Source organism: Hylobates moloch, unplaced genomic scaffold, assembly GCF_009828535.3.
Source record: "Hylobates moloch isolate HMO894 unplaced genomic scaffold, HMol_V3 SCAFFOLD_14, whole genome shotgun sequence".
NCBI classification, from domain to species: domain Eukaryota; kingdom Metazoa; phylum Chordata; class Mammalia; order Primates; family Hylobatidae; genus Hylobates; species Hylobates moloch.
Genome location: NW_026652289.1, coordinates 44,133,243 through 44,156,169, shown reverse-complemented (window position 1 = coordinate 44,156,169; position 22,927 = coordinate 44,133,243). Strand labels below are relative to the sequence as shown.

Here is a 22,927-nt window from a genome sequence, read left to right as displayed (position 1 = left end):
TAGTAAATCTTTGGAAACAGACCGAGATAAAATTAAGTTTTGGTAAAATCAGTTGTGATTTGTAGCTTGGAAGAATAGGCATATTAGCATTTTAATGGTATAGCTTTGATGCTTTAAAGAACACCAGGCTACTAAAGAGATGTCTTGGTTCTCTCAGATGAGTTCTGTTGTATCACTTTCAGATATTTTGTTCTTTATCCAAACAAAGCAGAACAAGTAGTTTCTAATATGAACTGGATTTATAGAATTTTGTATATAGTCTGACTTAAAACATAATTAAATTAATATTTGGGGAATGAGTTTAGTCTTTACTAATTTTTTTAGGTCAGTGAGCATAACTTCTGTGAAGCTGCCCCCATTTCACCCTTTATGCTTCACAAATACTTGTAGAATATTTTCACTGCCTTGCAATTAGGAGTTTACATACAGGTCTCTCCTACCAGATTGAGAGCTCCTCGAGGGCTGTGACTACCAGTTGATCTGGCCCTTATTAGGTGTGTAAATTTTTTTTTTTTTTTGAATCAGAGTTTTGCTCTTGTCACCCAGGCTGGAGTGCAATGGCGCGATCTCAGCTCACTGCAGCCTCTGCCTCCTGGGTTCAAGCAATTCTTTTGCCTCAGCCTCCCCAGTAGCTTGGACTACAGGTGTGCACTAGCACGCCCAGCTAATTTTTGTATTATTAGTAGAGATGGAGTTTCACCATGTCAGCCAGGCTGGTCTTGAACTCCTGACCTCAGGTGATCCACCCACCTTGGCCTCCCGAAGTGCTGGGATTACAGGCGTGAGCCACCGCCACCCGGCCAGGTGTGTAAATGTTTAACAGGATAAATGAGAGATCTCATATGCGGATATATGTCCTATTGCAACCAGAAAGTGCCTCTACTAATAAGGAATTGCATATAATAGTGCCTTCTAGAATAGATAGACCTGAGGTTAGGGGTGTAGTTGCTGTGTACAGTGGATATTACTATTGGGTGTTCCTGTCAGCAGGATTACCTCTTTCCAGGTAGTTCCAGATTGTAACAAATGGACTAATCCGGTAAAGACAGATGCTGTTTTAGGTATAAAGTTTAGCATTGATCCCTCAGTGTACTTCTGGAATAGCTGTTCATTCGGAGTCATCACTTGCAGGCTGTTTCTGGTGGACTCACCACCTGCAAGATACAGATTTATTATTTGACCTGTTTTCCTCCAGCCCAAGGATACTCTGATTGTTAAGCAGCATGCATTAAATAACTAACTCATCTGCTAATAAATGTGCACATAGACTTTGGCCAGAACACATTAGACCCCTGAACACAGAGAATCTTAAAATACTAATGCATGTATTTCAGGTGGCAAAGAACTAGATTAGTCAACTAAAAGCACATGAAAACTATCAACTCCAGTTTAACAATCTACATGCCATGTCGGTACAGAACTTGTGGTAATGTGAATGGCATTTTTAGCAGAGAATTGTACTATTTAAAGACAAAAGTTCATGAGTGTTCTGAAATAATGGTACTGTTTCTCAACTTCTCGCTACAAGGGAAGGGCAACCTTCAATAATCTCTCTTCCAAGTAACATGGGGCAGTACTAAAGAAAACTGAATCAGCCAGGTGTGGTGGCTCACACCTGTAATCCCAGCACTTTGGGAGGCAAAAGTGGGTGGATCACCTGAGGTCAGGAGTTCGAGACCAGCCTGGCCAACATGGTGAAACCCCGTCTCTACAAAAAATACAAAAAATTAGTCGGGCATTGTGGTGGGCACCTGTAATCCCAGCTATTCGGGAGGCTGAGGCACAAGAATCACTTGAACCCAGGAGGCGGAGGTTGCAGTGAGCCGAGACCTCGCCATTGCACTCCAGCCTGGGTGACAAGAGTGAAACTCCGTCTCAAAAAACCAAACCAAATCAAACCAAACCAAACCAAAACAAAACACAATCTGCATTCCTAAGAGTCCATAGTAGAGGAGGAAGAACTGCCAATGCCTTTTTAAAACGGCAGTTTATAAGAGTTGTGCCTGATTCTGATTGGATGCTATTAAAGGTAATTCACTTTCAACTCAGACATACTGCTTTATAAAACAAACGTAGGTGTTTAAAACAGTAGCATTAAAACATTATAGTTTGTTTTATAGAGGAATAATCTGACACCTAGAGAGATTACGTGGTTTGTACAAGGTTCTTTCAAATTCTTAACTTGTTTAGAGGCTCACGATCGGTCTTTTTAAAATAGCTTTTCCCTTTCCAAAATAGCTTTTCTCATCCCTCCTTGCCTTTCATTTTGTAATTTTAATAAAGTCAGTATGCCCTAGTCACTTTCTTTTGTTTAAAGTAGCCAGCATGCATCTGACAGACATGCAGTTAGACAAAGGCTCAGTGCTTTAAGCATTGACAGTGAAGAGAGTTCAGTGATTTTATGTTACTTTGGAGATGTGGGGAGAAACAGATGCAGCAACTCAGGAACATTCAATTTTATGCTTTCTTTGAGCTATAACATCATGACTGCAGTTGGTTAAGTTTCAGTGTAATTTTACTCATTCTTATCCTTATTATCTATTCACTTTGTAGTGCTTTTAAACAAACATCTGGCACTATCTTAGTTACCTAGTTTTATGTACTTTCCACGTCCCTTGTGACTTCATGCTGGGCTCTTGTTGCCAGCCTGTTACTGCCCTCATTGTGGAGGAAGCTGAGATTTTCTACCAGGCCCAGCCATGGAATAGTGACAATTGGTGTTCAACACAATGACACAAAGCATTACAGCATTATAAAGAACTGTTGAATTGTTTGAAGATATTTTTAAAAAGTTTAAAAATCTTCTTTATTGGCTGGGCGCGGTGGCTCACGCCTTTAATCCCAGCACTTTGGGAGGCCAAGGCAGGCAGATCACAAGGTCAGGAGATCGAGACCATCCTGGCTAACATGGTGAAACCCCATCTCTACTAAAAATACAAAAAATTAGCTGGGTGTGGTGGCAGGTGCCTGTAGTCCCAGCTACTCAGGAGGCTGAGGCAGGAGAATGGCATGAACCTGGGAGGCGGAGCTTGCAGTGAGCTGAGATGGCACCACTGCACTCCAGCCTGGGTAACAGAGTGAGACTCCGTCTCAAAAACAAAACAAAACAAAACAAAAAAATAACTTCTTTATTTAGGGTATAATTTAAACACAATAAAATTCACGCATTTTAAGTGCTTAGGTCAGTTGGTTCTGATAACTGCATATGTAACCACCACCACAATCAGGAAATAGAACATTCCTATCACTCCCAGGTTTCTTCTTGTCCTTTTGTAATCGCCTCTCCCCATCCCTGGGTCCAGGCAAGCACTGGTTTAACATTGTGTCACTACTTTTGCCTTTTCTAGAATTGCATAAGAATGGGATCACATAATAGGTAATACAAGTCTTTGAACTTATACTACCTCTGTTTATTTTTTCAAATTGATTAGAATATTTTAAGTTATTTGCATTTGCATGTGTTTTTGAATCAGCTTGCCTTATGAAAGACTACTGGCGTTTTTATTAGAAATGCATTAAATTTGTAGATCAGTTTGGGGGAAAGTTGACATTTAATGATGTTAAGCTAATATATTTACCATATATCTCTCTAGTTTAAAAGATCTTTAGTTTTGTATTTTTTTAAGCAAGTTTTTCAGTCTTCAGTATACAGGCCTTACACATTTCATTAAATTTGTCCCTAAGTATTTCATGATTTTTTATGCTATTACAGTTATTTGAAATTTCAACTTGTAATTGTTTAACAATGCTATGATGAAGAATTGGTTAGATTAGATCTGAGTTTAAAGTCATATACTAGGTTTAAAAAAAAAAAAACAAAGCAGGAAGCTGGTGTAGTGGTGCCCACCTGTAGTCCCAAGTACTCGGGAGGCTGAGGCAGGAGGATCACTTGAGCCCAGGAGTTGGAGTCTAGCCTGGGCAATATAGTAAGACCCATCTCTTAAAAAGAAAACAAAAACAACAACTCAACAAGTTTTCATAACTTCAGCAGTTCAATGAAAATGGTTTAGAAGAAAGGTTAAATACATGGCTTTTTATCAAATTATTAAAAAGTTATTGCCAGTCTAAATTGGGGTAATATAACACTCGTTCTGGATTTAGAAATAACACACTTAAGAGAAGCTTCAGTGTTCATTCCCTGAATTTCAACTTTTGTGAACTCCTCTTTTTGACATTTTAAAAAATATAGACAAAGGATCTTGCTGTGTTTCCCAGGCTGGCCTCAAACTTCTCAAGGGAGGAGATGCTCAAGCAATCCTCTCCCCTTAGCCTCCCAGGTAGTTGAGACTATAGGTGTGCACCACCACACCCAGCTTTGAACTCCTCTTAGTAGGAAACTCTTAGAGGGTTTACATATTACATATAGGGGAGGAACAAAATTAATTTCTCCACCTGAACTAAGATAATAAAAAATAAGGTTGTCATGAAAAATACAGACCTGGTGCTTTAAAACATTTTAGCGTTTGTAGCTGTGTATGAAAAGATAAATAGCACTTATATAACAGAAATGCATAATGATAAATTGTTGTTTCTAGTAAATGTGGAAACAGGCCATATTACTATGTATATGGCACTTTAAATATTTAATGTACGTGACATATACACAAGAATATAGCTAGAGAAACAGCTAGACATCTACTAAATAGTACCCTTTCCTTTAAAATTACTACACTTCAAAAATTCAAAAAATACATGTAGGTGTTTCATAAAATCACTGCTGTAACAGAATGACCCACGTGCTAATAATTTGGTCATAATAAGCACATAAGGAGCACAACTGGCTACTTTCCCTGAAAACTGTTACAATCAAAAATTAAATTAATTTAGGGAAAACAGACTGAAGATTTCAAGGTATGGGGTCCTAAAAGTAAAGCTACTGCTTTGCAGGTTTTGTTAACTGGGTGCGGGCATGGGGGTGGGAGTGAAGAGTAGGGATGTAGGCTTACAGACCTAGGTCATCAGGAGAGCAATTTGATGTGGAAGGCACAAGTAAGAGAAGATGTAAACCACACAAACAAAAAGTATTTGAAAGGGAAATAATTCAATTCAGCAAATATTTCAGTGCATACTCTAGACAGAGATTAGAGATAGAATGAACTATAAAAAGTCCAAATAAACTCTCCAGAGAATGCTGAGACCTTGGCTTTCTGATTCTCCACATCAGTTAAATAGGCCCCACAGCAGGCCCCCACTGCAACACACAAGTTGGTTCAGTGCTAGATTAGTCATCGTTAGAAGATGGCCAAAATTCAGACTCATCTGAAAAACCAAAGAACTCTGGTTGCTCCAAAAACCCAGAGACAGCCAAAGCTCAGAATCAACTAAACATCCCATGTCAACTGAAGAATGATGGACTGCTTTGGTCATAGTAAGAGGGTCATGAGACGGGAGGGAGCTGAAGCCCAACCCCTTGCTAGCCAGGGGCCTTCCTCCTCTGTATAAAACAGAGTTAATAACCACTCGCCTCAGAGGCCTGTGGTAGGTCAAATGAGATGCCATCTGTGCAGCAATTTAGTGCACAGTAGATGTTCTGTAAACTTCATCTTTCACTGACACTAACCCAGTGAACAGGCATGTCTGACTTGGGATAAGCAACAAGAAAAAAATGATAATGGGAAGCAATGAGGAAATAAAATCCTCACTTCTTACTTGAACAGCAGAATCCTTAAGAAATACAGCTCACTCAACTACTAGTTTGAAAGTTTAAAGTTAAAATCTCAGTGATATCAGTTCTTTCTCTAGGTGACTTACATAGGATGAAAAAAGTGTTCCCAACTGTAAACATGGGTTTCTCTATCAAACATGTGGCTGACTCTCCATCAGCAGGAGTAGCAGTGGTTAAAAAACACAAGCTAACATGTTCTCAGCTCTTCCTCCAAGAGGTAAAAGCTCATAGGTCCATTATTTTCATAGTTTAAAAAATATTTTCCTGATTCCCTTCTTTCCCTCTGCTCCACTCCCCAAATGCTGTCTTTAAATAGTCAAATTCTCTGCTACAAATGCCATTCATGTTATCACAAGTTCTGTATCGATGTGGCATCAGTGTTGATAATTAATTTTCATGTGCTTTTAGTTGACTAACCTAGTTCTTTGCCACATAAAATAAATGCATTAGTATTTTCAGAAATATCCCTGCTCAGTGTGTAAGAGCAAGAATGACTGTCTAAGGGATTACTCATGCCAGGAATGTTTTATGAGTAGAAATTCCCCATTAGAAATAAAATTTTTCATTGAAGCAATTAACATTAACAAAATTTTTAATAGGGGACTGCTTAGAATATTGAAGTTTTCCTCATATCTGCAGGATTTTCACTTAATTATGACATATACAAGTTTTTAATTTGAAGTCTTGTTTAAAACTTTTCCTTCCAATTTTGATAGGTGGTTTAACAAAAACCTGCCACCTTGTGTTTCCAGTGTCATTGTTCTTAAGATGTTAAAGACTTAGTATTGTGAAATTATAACATTGAAGACAATATTTATTCTCAAGACAAGAATCAATTTAATAATTTACAAGGTAACTGACATTTTTAACATCTCTGATCCCCTCTGACACTTGTGTGACTCGTTCGATAGTCACATAACATGTCTGAGAAGGTGGGCTGTGTGTGCCTCGGAAATCATTCCTAACAGGTCGCGCATTTGTCCAGGTAAGGTCATCCAGCTCAGTAATGTCCTCATTTGTGTGAGAGCCTACTTGCCTATATTTAGTCTTTCCAGGTGGTTTATAATTGGTTTAGCCCATTGGGCGGCCTGCTTTTTGGTTGATACAGGCTGGGGAGGATGAAGGAAGTGTAAAGGCTTGAATTTGGCAGTCTCTTTGCCGGATATCTATTTTAATCCCTCCTGAAGTTAATTTACATAAAACCCAGCTGTGTAAGAATTTTTCTAAATTTAAAGTTTATTCTTATTACCGTAGGGATAGGAGTGTCAGCACTTAACTGAATTACGGCCTTGCTCTCCTGTGTCTGGACCTCCTGGCAGCTTACGGTTCCCGTTTCCTTTGGATAACAGGATACAGCTGGTGGCAAAATTCTCACCTGTGGAATGGCCAGTGGGAGTTTTCTTCTCCATATAGATCTTTGCAAAGCAGCAGAAACCATTTTTGCAGGAAACCACAAGCCTGTGTTAAACACCAAAAGAGAATTGACATAACATGTCCATGAGTTCCTGTTTCCAGAGGTACCAACCATCATGTGGGATCCTAAGTATAGTGTTAAGTAGCTCTTTGTCCTCCCCTTCACTTTGAGGTTGTCTAGTTATATGATGTTGAATTCCCCAGCTCTGGTCCCTGTTACCTCTCTGGCAGATTAAGCAAATTGCTTCAGGCTGGATTGCTTAACACTTAGCAGAATTCATGCTGCCTTTAATGAGCTACCAGTTTAACCTTCTGGGGCTAGAGTGATTAGACATTTTTGTTTTGATGGGTTGATTTTTGTACTTACAGCTATAACTGTGGATCCCTTGCCATCAAACTATGGTGCAGCAAAGCAGCTGATGGATTTCTCTGTCTCTGATGTTCATATGAAACAGTTACTTCTCTAGCATTTGTTGGGGGCTCAGTACTGTGCCAGATGCTGTGGCATGAGCAGTAGTGGTGTGGAGGGTGCTACAGGAGACATCTGCAATGCAATAGACTAGATTAAAAACAAGTTGGGGAGAGAAGGCAAGCACGAAAATAAAAGAAAAATAGAAGAGAGTATTTGACTTACTGCTGATAGTGTGGGTTAGATTATCAGTGATAATCCTATTAAAATCAGCAAGGGTGTAGGGCATGAACATGAGCAAAGACGTGAGAACTGGACTGAGCATGGTGCATGCACGTGAGGTATGCAGGGACTGGATGGAAGGTGTGAGGTATGCAGGGACTGGATGGAAGGTGTGGACTGGATGGAAGGTGTGAGGTATGCAGGGACTGGATGGAAGGTGTGGTATGGAGAAGAGAGTGCTTAGTAGGACTATATAGATAATGAGGGACCCTGAACACTATTTGGAGGCACCAGAGGGGTAGTGGGGGCATGGTGGATGGCTTCCGAGAGCTCACCAATGATAAACGTTATGTTTAATAGAGTACCTTATCTGTTGGAATATATATTTCCCTCACCATCACCTTTTATTTAGAATTAGGGATCGACACAGTGATTAGGATATCCTGAGAGATGTGGTAGTTGAATGTGATACAAGGTTAGTGCTGAAAGGCTATCATGTAATTTATACCAGGCAAGAAGAACAGGAACTTACTTTATTAAGTATTTTCTTATTGCCTACCACTGTGTTAAACCTTTAACTACAAATTTTATGTATTCCTATTTTACAGATGAGGAAAATAAAGCTTGGTAGTTAAGTAACTTGTCCAAGGTAACACAGCCAGTAAGTGCCACATTTACAACTCAATTCTAGGTCTTTTTGTTTCTGTCTCTGAATTACATTAGTATTCTAATTTTTACCTTACATTAGTCTGTTAGGGGTCATCAAATGATTCTTAAATACTAGAAGGTTGTCTCTAATCTTAATGAGGACTCTGCAATCATCCCTTCCTTTAATATCTATTCATCCAAGTGGCGTGTCCATCGTTGTTGTAAAATAAGTACGTTTAATTTTTTACAGAAGAAATGTAGTGAGCTTAATCATGTGCTGGCCGTGTGTGTCTGTGGATGCAGCATTTAGGAATATGGGTCCCAGAGTACAGGGCTCCATCTTTAAGCTCTGGAGGTTGGAAGCTCTATAAAAACTAAGGTGGGTTAAATGTGTTCCCAAAACTGTGATCACATTTTATGTTTATGCTTTTCTCTCCCTTTCTTGAGTCATGGTAGGTTACTATTTGAGTGCCATGCCCTAGAACTCCCTAAAGTAAAGGCATTGGTATCCCAAAAGAACTGTTCTAAAAGATTACTTACTTCTGTGAAGGCAGAGAGGGTGCTACAGAATGAAAATGGCATTTTAGGAAGGTTGAGTCAGAGGTGTGAGTGGGGCATAGAGAGATTTTCTCAGGGTGATAAGGCCCTGGTGCTCAAGTCTACAAGCAGAGACAGGCACATTGGCAGTGAGTCCTCCTTGGGGAAGAAGAATGGTCTGGGCTACTTCCAAGACCCCTTCTACCTGTAAGTTCTTGTAACTTGGGATTGGGATTAAGAAACTCCAGGGGCTGGTGTAAATTGATTGGGCACCAGCTGTTGTTTGCTGCAGCTCAGGGAAGACATGGTCGGAGTCTGGCCTGGCCCTGTTGGCTGGGGCCCCCAACAGATCCTTGCTGTGTCTGGGTTTGAGTTTAGGCTACACAATTACAAACTTTTTCCAGTGCTGCTTTTTGTGAATCTTTGAACCTGCAGTTGTGAATGAACAGAAATTTGAACTGAGCTTAAAAAAAGAAACAAAAAAAAAAAAAGAAAAAAAGGCAGAGCTTTGTTGATACCACTGCCATTATAGGGCCATGATTTCTTTTCTCCCCATTTAGCTGCAACACATTTATTTTTCCGTTGTAGAATGGCTGAGATTTCTTTAGTATGGAGCTATGTCACAGTGGTTTATGTATTTTCTTCTCTCTGTCTGCCTCTGTTTCTAAGGCCAGGCAACTTTGAGGTATATGGATTGACCTAGATGCCTCTTGTGACTCCTTCCCCACGATCCCCTGCATGCACTTCCTATTCATCTTTGTATTTCTCAGCTACTCACTGTGCTGTCACATCTGGCATGTGCAGTTCCTTCTGTCCTATGCTTCTCCTCCTGTGTCCACTTGTTGGAACTTTCCCCATGGTTTGCTTCTTCCAGTAATCTCTGTCTGGGCCCCCCATCTTCTAGAGAGTTTATTGCTCCTTCCTGATCCTTGTAACATTTTTATTATTGTGCTCATCATACTGTAATACCTGTTTACATACATATGACCCTTTACTAAAGTGGTAGGAACCACATATTATTTATTGCTAAAGCTCAATAACTTAGTACATGTAATTTTTAGGGGCTCAGAAATGTGAGATTATCTCCCTTTATTGAGTTTTTATGTGCCAGGCACATATTATAAATATATGTCAAGAAAAAGATACCCTAAACATCGAAAAGATTATAGTGTACTCTCCTACACAACTTTCAGAGTAAACTCTAAAATGATTATAAAGATGTCAGAGTTCTGATTTTTTAAAACTACACTTAACTTACTATTTTAAATTATTTGTATTTCATTATTGTAAGAGTTCTGATTTTTTATTCCATGACAATTACATTGATTTTGTGTTTGTGCATGTGTTTGGCCCAAACTCAGGATCATTTATGCATTTTGGGTAATCCAGCGTTGATAAAGAATAAATTAAATGAGTGAACGTGGGTGTTACTGTTTTGTCGTTGTTGTTGTTTTAATTTGCTATGTTCTTTTGTTTTACTGTTGAATGTTATCCTGTGTTAGACTCTTCATTTCCTTCATGTCCTACCTACCTGCTTTGTCCCACTCCCAACCCTCCGCCCCATCCATTTGGGCTCAGTGCTTTGCGTTTTGTCTTGGTGGCTAGTAAGTACCATCATATGATAGTGGGGCAGAGCAGGGCTAACTGTTCTGTATGAGAATCAGACACATATTATCAGTCTTAACATCATTGTTCTCGAAGTGTGGGTGATGATTCCAGAGCAAAAGCATCACCAGATTTGGTCTCCTGATTTCTACTCTTTCTGGTCCTGGGAATGAGAATCAGCCTTATTTAACAAGGCCTTAAACTGATGTTCATGTGTACTAAGGTTCAAGAATCGCTGCTTAAAACTAACTGCTCAATTATTAATGTAGCTGCAAACAAAAGTAAAGCATTCATGAGGGTCTTGTAAGACTTCCTCAGTCCCTTATTCAGGAAATATATTTGGCCCATGTGGTATTTTACTTTTTTGATAGAACTTGGCATCTTCAACAGGAAAAGCGTATTTACTTTTTGTATCCTGGTCTTCTTCCATTGTTCAGAATTTCTAGCTCATACTCCCAACCTCCCCAGCCAGGGCATAACATTTTTATAGCCAGCAGCCCAGGCTCCGTGGGATGAAGGAAAGAGTTTTTGGATCCTGTTATTTTCCTGGAGGAAGAGCTGAACATTGACTCTTAAAAGAATCCAAAGTATGCATTGTCATTTCCACGTTAACCCTCACCCGAAATTTTTGTGGGTTTTGAAGGATTGACTGTAGTCCAGTCTTAGCAGGATCCCTGGCCATGGAAATTCATTTGAAGCACATTGTGCCATGGAAGTACCCTGCAGGTAAAAATGCTCTATTTATACTTGGCTGAGTCCCAGACAGCTGCCATCCGCCTGTTGGGACTGGGAGCAGATGTGGGGGTGATTTGCCCCCTCCTATTTTTTTGTGGATTTGGAAGCTTCCCTGTTGAGAGTGACAAAAACCCTGTCAATTGATGTGGTAGGTATGTCAGACCTGGACAGCTGGTCCTTAGGAAATATGCTGAGATCACCAAGTTAACAGGTACAGAAGGGTTTCCAGTTTGTTACATGATGTTGGGTCTGTGACTCCCTACCCCCTTTTTAGGGACATGTCATTAACGGTGGAGCGCTTGTTAAAGACTTCTCTTGTAGCATGTGTAGGTGTGGCTAAAGAATAGTGAATTTGATTGATGTTAATGTACATCTGGATACATTCTCATTTTAATTTTTTTTTATTGGTTCTAGGGACTTTTGGTAAAGATTGTAGATGTCTTCAGTTTTACACATTTAGGAAACAGTGTCTTTTTACTTATTTCCAGTACAGTTGTGACGTATTGAATGACAAGGAACTTTAAAACAGACGTGTATAATGTTTTCTTCCTGATTAAAAAGTAGTATCTGTTCATTATTTGAACAGTTACAATTAAGAAACAGATTATTTAGGGATGAAAATTTCCTGTAATCTCCAGAGATATGTACACTTAACATTTTGGTGTTCGTTCCTCCAGATTCTTTTCTATGATTATTGTATTATATTTTAGAATTGTAGTTTACCCACCAGTGTATTTTAAGAAGTTACCAGAAAGGCATCTCTGAGTATCTGGAGCCTTTCATTTAGCCATTTATGGATTTCAAAGTATCTTACGTGGGGTTAATCTCCATTGAGACTCAGGAACTCTGCAAGAGGGAGAAGCAGTGGCTTCTGCTATGTGCCTGTCAGTGTGCTTTAATACTTTACCTGGATCATCTCTTCCACTAACGCCACAGTATAGGCAAGCATTATTATGCTCTTTCTGCACATAAGGAGACTAAGATTCAGACAAGTTAAGTGACTTGCTCAAGGTAATACAGTTAATTGTAGAGGACTTGGGATTTAATTTGATTTGTTGTCTAGAGAATGTTGTATGGCACCCTATTACTTTATTGAGATGTAGGTGGTGGGGGTGGGGGTGGGGTTTAAGCTGAAAATATCTGTGAGATGTATAAAGCTGTTGGGTAGAGACACACCATTTCTTTCTTCTTCTTATTTATTTATTTATTTTTTTAGACAGAGTTTCTCTCTTGTTGCCCAGGCTGGAGTGCAATGGCGCGATCTGGGCTCACTGCAACTCCACCTCCCAGGTTCAAACGATTCTCATGCCTCAGCCTCCCCAGAAACTGGGATTACAGGTGCCCGCCACCACTCCCGGCTAATTTCTGTATTTTTTGTAGAGACGGGGTTTCACCATGTTGGCCAGGATGGTCTGAAACTCCTTACCTGAAGTGATCGACCTGCCTTGGCCTCCCAAAATTCTGGGATTACAGGCGTGTGCCACCGCGTCTGGCCTAAGGGGACACACTGTTTCTTTGGCTTATTAAGAGGTATTTGGTTAGTATGTAAACATTTTCGTAGCTTCTGAGGTTTTGCAGTCATTTGTTCAGACCTATGGGTTGGTGGAAATGCTTTCTGTTCCTTCTTCCAAACCAATCACGCAGCCATATAACTTCATGCCTAAGTTTCTCTGTGGTCCTCTATAGTGATTGAGTTTTTACACAGTTCTTTGCAGCAGCATGAATTTCAAAAATCTCCAAACTTCTGCTATTGCTAGTCTTTGTAAACTTTGCACACCCAGCGCTGGTACATTCTGATGATGGTGTCCACACTGCACTCTATGAAGAAAAGACTGATGATTATATTAAAATGTAGGAAGAGAATTGTTGCAGCAACTTTTGCTTCTCTAATCAACACCACCATAAGAGACTTAACTGTGTGTGGTCAATGGGGGAGAATATTAATTTATAAATTGAGAAGTTGTATTAAAATTGAGTGACTCTTATTTTGACATAAAGTGAATGTGTCTCTTTTATACAGCAGAAAACTATTAAATTTGTTTTTTCTCATCAGTATAAAATAAAGTGGAAAATGTGGGAAGAATACAAATCCTTAACTTCTGTGCTTCTGCTTATTTCCCACCCCTCAAATTTCTGATTCCTTACAACTGTAGCTGGCTTTACTACTGAGTGGTGAAATTGCTGAACATACTTAAAACCACATCATTTAAGACTTTGAATTTTGACATTTCCTCCTCTTCAGTCTTTCAAATACTAGGCAACCTGTAGGGTTCCACTGTCTGTCATGTACTGTCCCTGTGTTACATGAAAGCAGCCCCAGTGAACTTGTGAATTTGCTCAGCCATTTCACTGGCTACTGGGTGAGGAAGAAGTAGGATTTTCTCTCTTAAAATTCCTTGGTGAAATCATTGGATGGGCATGGTGTGTTTCTTTAATTTTCCTTTTGGTCAAAAAATCTACTGACAAAGCAAAGACTTTCAACTGGTCTTGGTCTTTCACTAGGTTTAGTTTTTCAGTGTGTTTACTCTGACCAAAAACTGCCTTCCTGTAATATACTCCTTCCTTTAGAACACAGTTCTTAAGTAGAGTTTGTTTGTTTAAATGTATAAAATAAGTTAATCCATTATATGCAGTGAGGTTTTGCATCAGAACCGAGTTCTCAATGTTGTGGCAGGTTTAAGTGTCTAGAACACCTTTTACGTGTTATTTCTATTACTTGCTTATTTATTTTTGGGGTAAATGATATCTTCTCAGGGAGGTCTTCCCTCAGCACCATGTTTAAAATGGTGTCTCCCTCATTTGCTATTCCTTCTTCTGTTTTATTTTTCTCTATAGAGTTTGTTACTATGTGAAAACTATTTATTTTAATGTTTTATTTACCTGTGTTACCCCTCGAATAAGATCTATGAAGGTAGGGATTTTTGTCTGTTCCTTCTGTGCCTACAGTCTTGAGGAGTATGGTGTCTGGCACATTGTAGGTGCACAATGACAGCTGAATTAACAATGTCAGGGAGAGTTTGTAGGATGGGGCTCGAGGTGTAGGGCAAGTCAGTTTTTAGATTTGAGGTCATTAGCAGGAGATCCTCTTACGATGTGGGGGGAAAAGCCCATGTTTTAACGTCAGACTGGGTTTGAATCTGGTCTCTCCAACTTACCCTTTGACCTCGGTGTTAAATGATTTAACCTTTGAAAGATCAATTTTTTCACTAGTGAAATAGGGGAAATAGTGTCTTTTTAATGAGGATTAAATGTAATATCAAATATAATGCTCTTTAAATGTTAGTTTTGTCTTTCCCCTTGTGTGCCAGGATGGTGGAAGTCTGAAAGCAGCCTGAATTTACCAGTCTGTTTCTGGAGCCTTCTGGGGTCATTACTTTGATTACTTTTGACAGATACATTCTTTTCAGCAGCCTGTGTTGCCAGCATAACAATGACCTGTCCCTTTGACCAGTGTGAGGACAGACACTTTGTCATCCCTCTTTTAATCCGTGTATCAGAACAACTCTTATGAGTTCTGGTTTTGAAACATGTTTAGAGGAGTTTATACTTCCAAACAGTTCAGATGACATCAGCCCTTTCTTAGAGTCCTCTGAGTTTGCTCAGCTTCCTCATTCCAGTGTGGTGGGAACCATTCAGTTAAATTGATGTCTGTGGTCTTTACACATAGTCATCCTAAGTTTCTTGCAAATCACGAAACATCAGAGGGCTACTAAGTCACTAGTTTGTCTCTGTAGATTTCTCTAATCCAAGCTTGTCCAAACCGCGGCCTGCAGGCTGCATGCAGCCTGTGAAGGCTTTGAATGTGGCCCAATACAAATTCGTAAACTTTCTTAAAACATTGGCCGGGCATGGTGGCTCACGCCTGTAATCCCAGCACTTTGGGAGGCCAAGGCGGGTGGATCACCTGAGGTCAGGAGTTCAGGACCAGCTTGTTCATCATAGTGAAACCCTGTCTCTACTGAAAATACAAAAAATTAGCTGGGTGTTGTGGCTGGTGCCTGTGATCTCAGCTACTCGAGAGGCTGAGGTAGGAGAATTGCTTGAACCCAGGAGGCAGAGGTTGCAGTGAGCCAAGATGGTGCCACTGCGCTCTAGCCTGGGCGACAGAGCGAGACTCCATCTCAAAACAAACAAACAAATAATGAGATTTTCTTTTTTTGCAATTTTTTTAAAGCTTAGCAGCTATTATTAGTGTTAGTGTATTTTATGTGTGGCACAACACAATTCTTCTTCTTCCAGTGTGGCCCAGGGAAGCCAGAAGATTGGATACCACTCCTTTAATTTTTATGGATTAACAAGGTGTTAATTCCTGTATCAGTTTCACTGATGTTTCTTCTACTTGATGCAGGAACACTTGACAAGTTAGTTAAGGTAGATTGGTCCATAAATTTATAGGTTCTTTCATTCCCATATCCTAGGCAAGTCTGAGCAGGACCTGGAAAGCTGATTAAAAGTCCAGTGAGCACAGTGAGGTTAATTGTAAATTAAATAGATATTTAATACATTGAGAAGGTACTCAAGCCTTTCAATCTTTTATTTTCATCCATGCTTGCTGTTTGAATCTGATGGGCTTGAAATTGACTTTGTTCTTCTTGTAAAAATGTTGGTTATTGCTGTCTTTCCCAAGTTTGGTTTTCAGTGTGGATTTCTGCAGATAATTTTTGCACCTAAAAGTACAAAGTCATTAAGTGAAGGCAGTCAGGAAGGAAAGAGTACCCTGAGCCAGGAGGTCTGTTATAGCGCATGGGGTGGACCAGAGAATGAATGGGCATGGGCATGGAGGTGGTTCAGTCAGTGGGGGAAAGCCACCTGCTTATCAGCTTTCTACTGCGTTGTCCAGCAGAACACATTGAAGCTTGGGACCTGCAACTGGTGTGGAGATGATTGCATTTAGGAGGCTGATGTAGATTTTTTTGCCTCTAAGTGTGTGTTAACTGCTTTTTGGTGAAGTCGTGATCTGAGACATACACAGCTTGATCTGTGAGGACTGTAATATCGAGATGGTTCTGTTATTCGAGTTGGGCATGGCTGGGCTACCAAGGCATTGCTTTTCAGTCCAAACATTTGGTCATTTTAATTTTAGTGAGGCTTTTGTGATTTGTTAGAACACAGAGTTTGTTATTTTGTCTGTTTTTTTGCATGTATGAATGACACTTTATACTTTTGTTTATTTTGCTGGTTAGTATGTGCCTTCATTTACCTATTGTGAGTAAGAAACTTCCTCAGATCAAATTATAGTGAAGTCACTTGGTTCTGTTTCTCTGACTCTTAAGAGCATGAGATCACTTTATACTCAAACTCAGGGTGTTTGGTAAAGGACCTACCATTCTGAGCGTTTAGAGCCTAGATGAAGTCCTGGTCCAATCACCAAGTGAAACTTTTAAGAACATGCTATTCTTAATGTTCAGGAATTCAACCCTGGAAGCCTTCTCTAAATCTTAATGAGATTTTTATGAGAATTCATTTAGTGAACATAACAATCAGGGAATCCAGCTATTAACTTTGAGGAGGGTCATGCCTTTTAGTGGTTAGAGAGGCAAGCTGTAGCCTCCCTGCTCAGAGAAGGGGAATTGAGGAAGAGCGTTCTAGTGGTCCCTTGCAATCCTCCCCTCACTTTCCAGGCTCCCTAGTAAGACCGTAAGAAGTCCCTGAGTAAACAGCATTTTGTGAGTTTGAGGGACTATGTAAAAATGTAAGTGAACCTACAATGGTTTTGCTGTGATAACTGTTTTAAATATCCCGTTGGTTGTTGAAACGTCTGTGACAGTGAAGCCTTTTGTCTTTATTTTTCAATCGGAAGTTCTTTCTTCCCCACTTGAAAAGATTGAGTCTGGGATCAATCCCTGACCCTGCTTCCTTCCTAAATCTCTTAGTGTATAGCATACAGCTGGGCATATCATAATCTCGGGCACGGGATTGTACTCATAGAGCTATGCTTGACACCTAGGACTTTAGGTGGCTTATATATTTTTGATGACAACTTTTAATTTTATTCTCATTTATTCCATTTCTGTTTCAGTGTCCTGGGTCATGAAACTTAATCCACAACAAGCTCCCTTATATGTGAGTAAATCATGAGATTTCTTATTATTTTGTATTTATCTGTTCTGTTTACTTGTTATAATAAGCCACACTCTCACGTGATAGATTCTCAAGGAAAATTTTAACCATATATGCATGAATATATTGGTGTAAGACACTTCAGAAATTGAATTTGATTTAGTAAATACTAAATGGCTAATCTGTGCATGGAACTGAAAACAAATAATACCTGTAAGACTCGAGAGTTAATTTAGTCAGGGCGATAGTATGCACGTATGAAACAAATTGTCCTGCCAAACAGTACTGTAGCTTCTTATTTTTTACCTGCAGTTCATTTCTGTAAAAGTGGTGTGGAGATCCTTCTACTGCCACTGTGATTTACCTTATGTTGCAACTAGGTGGCACTATGTCATTGGCAAGAGTGCTGTTTTCTTTAGGACTTATCTCCCTAAAGTGAGGGACTTCTCTCATTCAGTGGGTTGTCATTTCACTTTCTTGATGCTATCCTTTCAAGCACAAAAATTTTCAGTTTTGATAATGTTCTGTTGTTGCTTTTTTTTTTTTTGGCGTCATATCTAAGAAGAATTCTTTGCCTAACCTAAAGTCACAGAGATTTATTCCTATGTTTTCATCTAGGAATTTTATAGGTTTAGCCCTTACATTTAGGTATGTAATATGAGAGTGCATTTTTGTGTATTTTGTAAGGGACGAGTCCAACTTTTTTCTTTTGCATGTGGATCTCTAGTTGTTCCAGCAGCATTTGTTGAAAACACTATTCTTTCTCCCATTGAATTGTCTTGGGCATCTTTGTTGAAATTGATCATAAGTGTGAGGAATTTTTTCTGGACTCTGAATTTGATTCCTTTCATTTAGGTTGTTTTTGATTTCTTTCAACAGTGTTTGGTAGTTTTCACTGTATAAACTTGGTACTTCCTTGAAATTTGTTGCTTATGATTTTATTGATTTTGATGGTATTGTTAATTTTGTTATCTTAATTGTTCAGTTTTTTTTTTTTTTTTTTTTTGATGGAGTCTCGCTCTGTTGCCCAGGCTGGAGTGCAGTGGCGCGATCTCGGCTCACTGCAAGCTCCGCCTCCCAGGTTCACGCCATTCTCCTGCCTCAGCCTCCCAGGTAGCTAGGACTATAGGTGCCTGCCACCACTCCTGGCTAATTTTTTGTATTTTTATTAGAGATGGGGTTTTACCGTGTTTGCCAGGGTGGTCTCGAACTCCTCACCTCGTGATCCACCCGGCTCCCAAAGTGCTGGGATTACAGGCATGAGCCATGGCGCTTGACCAATTGTTCAGTTTTTAATTGTTCATTGCTTATATATAGAAATACTGTTGATTTTTGCGTTCTGATCTCTGAAACTATAGCCTTGTGTCAGAGATGAGTTACAAACTATAATCAAACTTATTTGGCCACAGTTTTTAAGTGGATGCCTTAGGATTTTCTCTGTACAGTATCAGGTGATCGGAGATCGTTTTCTTCCTTTCCAATCTGGATGCCTTTTATTTCTTTTTCTTGCCTAATTGCCCTTAGAAGCATCTCTGGTACAACATTGAGTAGAAATGGTGAGCGCAAACATCCTTGTCTTTTGCTGATCTTAAAGAGAAAGCATCCAAGCTTTCACCATTAAGTATGATGTTGTTAGGTGTGGATTTTTCACAGGTACCTTTTGTTAGATGAGGACGTTCCCTTCTATTCCTAGTTTGACTATTTTTATGATGAAAACATGTTGGATTTTGTCAGGTGATCTTTCTGTGTTGAGATGGCCATGTGGGTTTTTTCCTTTCATTAATGTGATATATTACATTGAGTCAATTAAATGGTTTTTATTTATTTATAGAGATGGGGCCTTGCTCTGTCACCCAGGCTGGAGTGCAGTGACATGATCATAGCTCACAGCATCGTGGAACTCCTGGGATCAAGGGATCATCCCACCTCAGCCTCCCGAGTAGCTAGGACTACAGGTGTGCACCACCATGCCTGGCTATTCATTTATGTATTGGGACAAGGTCTTGCTCTGTCACCCAAGCTGGAGTGCAGTGGCATGACCATGACTCACTGTAGCTGCGATCTCCCAGGCTCAAATGATCTTCCCACCTCAGCCTCCTGAGTAGCTGGAACCACAGGCATGTGCATCCATGCCCAGCTATTTTTTTTTTTTTTTTGTAGAGACGAGATCTGACTATGCTGCCCAGGCTGGGCTCACGTGATCCTTCCACCTCGGCTTCCCAAAGTGCTGGGATTACAGTATGAGCCATCCTGCCTGGCTTGTTTTTATTTTTAGAGATAAGGTCTTGCTGTATTGCCAGGCTACCTTGGTTGAATTTTTAATGTTAAGCCAACCTGGCATTTCTGAGATAAGTATCATTTGATAATGCTGCACAATCTTTTTTATATGTTGTTGGATTTGTTTTGAAAGTATTTTGAGGACTTTTGTGTCTATACATAGAGATATTTTCTATAGTTTTCTTGTGATGTCTTTGTCTGGTTTTGAGTATTAAAGGTTTTTGATTAGGGAACTGTTGTAAATAAGTAGTTGTGTTATGCAGAAGGATCGCTCCCCCAAATTTATTCACTTCTTAATCCCTAGAACCTATGAATATTTACCTTACATGGCAAAAGGAACTTTTCATACTTGATTAAGTTAAGGATCTTAAGATGGGAGGTTATTCTGAAATATCTGAGGGTCCCAGTGTAATTACAGGGGTTCTCATGAGTGAGAGGGAGTATCAGGAGAGTCAGTGGTCAGAGATTTGAAGATGCTACACTGCTGGCTTAGAACATGGAGGAGAAGGAGCCCATGAGCCACGGAATGCAGCTCTAGAAACTGGAAATAGCAAAAGAACAGTTTCTCCACATAGAGACTCTAGAAGGAACACAGCCCTGCTGGTACCTTGATTTTTAAACAAGTGAAAGTCATTTTGGACTTCTGACTTCCAGAAATGATAATACGATAATACATTTGTGTTGTCTTCAGCCACTGAGTTTGTGATAATTTTTTGTAACAGCAGTAGAAAACTAATAGAGTAGTAGTTTTAGAAAATTAGTGATAAAGGATAATTGGGAAGGAGAGGATAAATGCAGTTAGGTCAGTTAGAACCTCTGATCTTGCCATCATGGAGCCTGAGAACTTCAGAGTTAGTAAATGCTTTAGCTAATATATGCTTCAACCTCTCCCTTTTAGACATGAGGAAATGAGGTCTGAAGATGTTGTGATAAGATGGCACAGCTAATTAGTGGTAAATTGTGAATTGAACCTTTGTTTTCTGGACTTAAGTCATAGAAACCACTGTAAACCTTGTTAAGCTTTAAAAAGTTTCATTCTGTTAGGGAAGCACAGCTCAGTTCTGAGTAACATAGTTAATACACTAAGTGCTTTGTATATGTTTGTGTTTAATTGACTTGAGCAGGCTCTACTGAAGAATACTTCTTTAAACTTCAGGATTCAAGTATGTCCATCAACAGTAATACTTAATGGGGCAATATATTATCTCCTTTTTAAAAGGAGAGTAACAGTATATTGGATTCTCAGTGAACTGAGTCAAGTTGCAGGGATTTATGCTGTTTTGGTGAGGAAAAGTAGCTGTTTTATGATAGCCCATTGAGCAGGCTGATGGGGGCAGTTCTCTGCACCTAGGGAAAGAAAGAAGCAAGAGAACAAAGATTGCGAAGATTTTCATTTAGATCATATTTGGGATCTGCCAGGGGTGAGTGTCATCAGTAGAAGAGAGAATATTGCTGCTAAATAAGGAAAAACACTGTACCCGGAGAAGAACTTTTATCTGTCAGTTAAGACAAATAGGCTGGACTCCAAATAAATATTTTAATCAGCTTTTGAATAAAGATGTGTCCAGAATACGTTGCAATAGTTACAAATGTAAGGAAGGTTCCAAAGTGTACAGGTGGCAGTACTGTTGGATATTTAAATTAAGCTCTTTTAATGAATTATTTTCAATGAAATGTTCACTGTAAAATGTGCAGGACCCTGGCCTGAAGCTTTGGAGTCCAGTAGCTCAATATGGCTATGCCTTGGTTTTCCTGTCTGTTAGCTCTGATTGCATGAGTACAACCTTTATGTTAGGCAAGGTAGTTACATCACTAAGTTGGGTTTTTCCCACAGCCGCCACAAAAGTAATGATTATTGCCAGATGGATTTATAAGAATTGCATTTTCAGCTCCATTTAGTAGTAGTGCTAAAAACTCTGAGTAGCTTAGTAGTATCCTTCTTGGTATGAGGGCCTGGATCGTTTAGAGAGAGGAAAGATGGAGAGGCAGTGGCAGATACAAGAAATATTTCAAAAGGAACAGCAGGGCCAAATGCTTTATTAGACATAGGGAGTGAAAGAGAACCATGAATGACAGTTGATTGAGAACTTGAGTGTGAGTGACAGCTCACTCTATACCATCATCAGGTATAGAGAAGAAGGAGATGATGAGCTTGTTCTTTACACATGTTAAATAAAGTCACATGGGTGTCCTGTTGACAGGTGGAGGTATGTGCTTGAAACTACAGAGCAAGGAAGTTGGTTTTGAAGTGAAGTCGTTTGAGTCATCTCTGAGAAATTGATTCTTTTGACTGTAAGAATAGATGAGCTCTTTGAGAAGGTAAAAGGGTGTATGGAATTAGTATAGTGGACTCTGGTGTAGAAGACAAAGTTGAGTCAAGAAACGAGTTCCAGAAACCTGGGTTGCATTTGAGCCTTAAACATTTTGTTCCTGGTGTTTCTTAATTTCACTTATACATCAGGATTGGAAGTAAACTTTGGGCTGGAGCTGGGCAATTTATTCTTTTATTCAGGTGCCTTCTTTGTGCCAAGACCTGTTCTGGATGCTGGAGATTTAGCCATGAACAAAACAGAAGGTCCCTGTTCTCCTGGTACTTGCATTGTAGTGAGAAGAAGGAAGACAGCAAGATAACATATCAGAAAGAAGAGCTCTATGAAAATAAATGAAATGGCGATGTGATGGTGCCTGACCAGGGGCTATTTTATATTGGGTGGTCAGGGAAGGCCTTGGAGGGGCATGTCACTTAGGCTGAGACCTGAAGGATCCAGCATGTGAAGCTCCTAGAAGTGTTCTAGCCCAAGGGAACAAATGCAGAAACTCTAAAATGAGAAGTAGTAACTTAATATGTTTGAGGAACAGAACAGTGGCTGGGGCTTAGTGAGTGCAAGGGGGAGGGGTCCAATCTCTTCTGCATGAGGTTGGAGATTTAGGGAGGGGATGAGGAAAAAGCTGGATCTTGTAGGATTTAACAGACTATTGGATAATCTCCCTGGGCCTACCTTCCCTCACATCTGAACCCCACTACAGCTCCTATCCCTGTGTGTACTCAGAAAACATTAGAGCTCCTTCTGGCTTGAGGTCAAGTCAGACCTCTTAGGGATGCTGGGATTTATCCTAAGGTGGATCTGCTGACCCTGGGCAGATGGGATTCTTAGGTAGTTTAAACATACATATTTTGGACTACCCTTTTGAGGAAAAAATAGTTTTAGTCCTTTCTAGTTATCATTAAGATCCACATTTAGATATAAATGGATGTTCTTGAATTAAGGAATATATATATTTTTAGCAGATTTGGCTCTTACGAGAGGACAGTGTAATAAAGAATACTTCTCTGTTTTTATATTGTTTCATGGCTG

General features: G+C 39.6%; 1 protein-coding gene across 8 annotated transcripts in view; it reads left to right on the top strand.

Annotated features, from left to right (window-relative positions):
- Window positions 1-22,927, top strand: part of AKAP13 (A-kinase anchoring protein 13) — a 347,162-nt gene that overhangs the window by 81,015 nt on the left and 243,220 nt on the right. For all 8 annotated transcript variants that reach the window (XM_032175851.2, XM_032175850.2, XM_032175859.2 and 5 more), the window contains one exon: window positions 17,254-17,297. In XM_032175851.2, coding sequence (XP_032031742.1) covers window positions 17,265-17,297 — 33 coding nt within the window. In that variant the 5' untranslated portion in view covers window positions 17,254-17,264. Of the gene's footprint in view, window positions 1-17,253; window positions 17,298-22,927 lie in introns of those variants that run through there.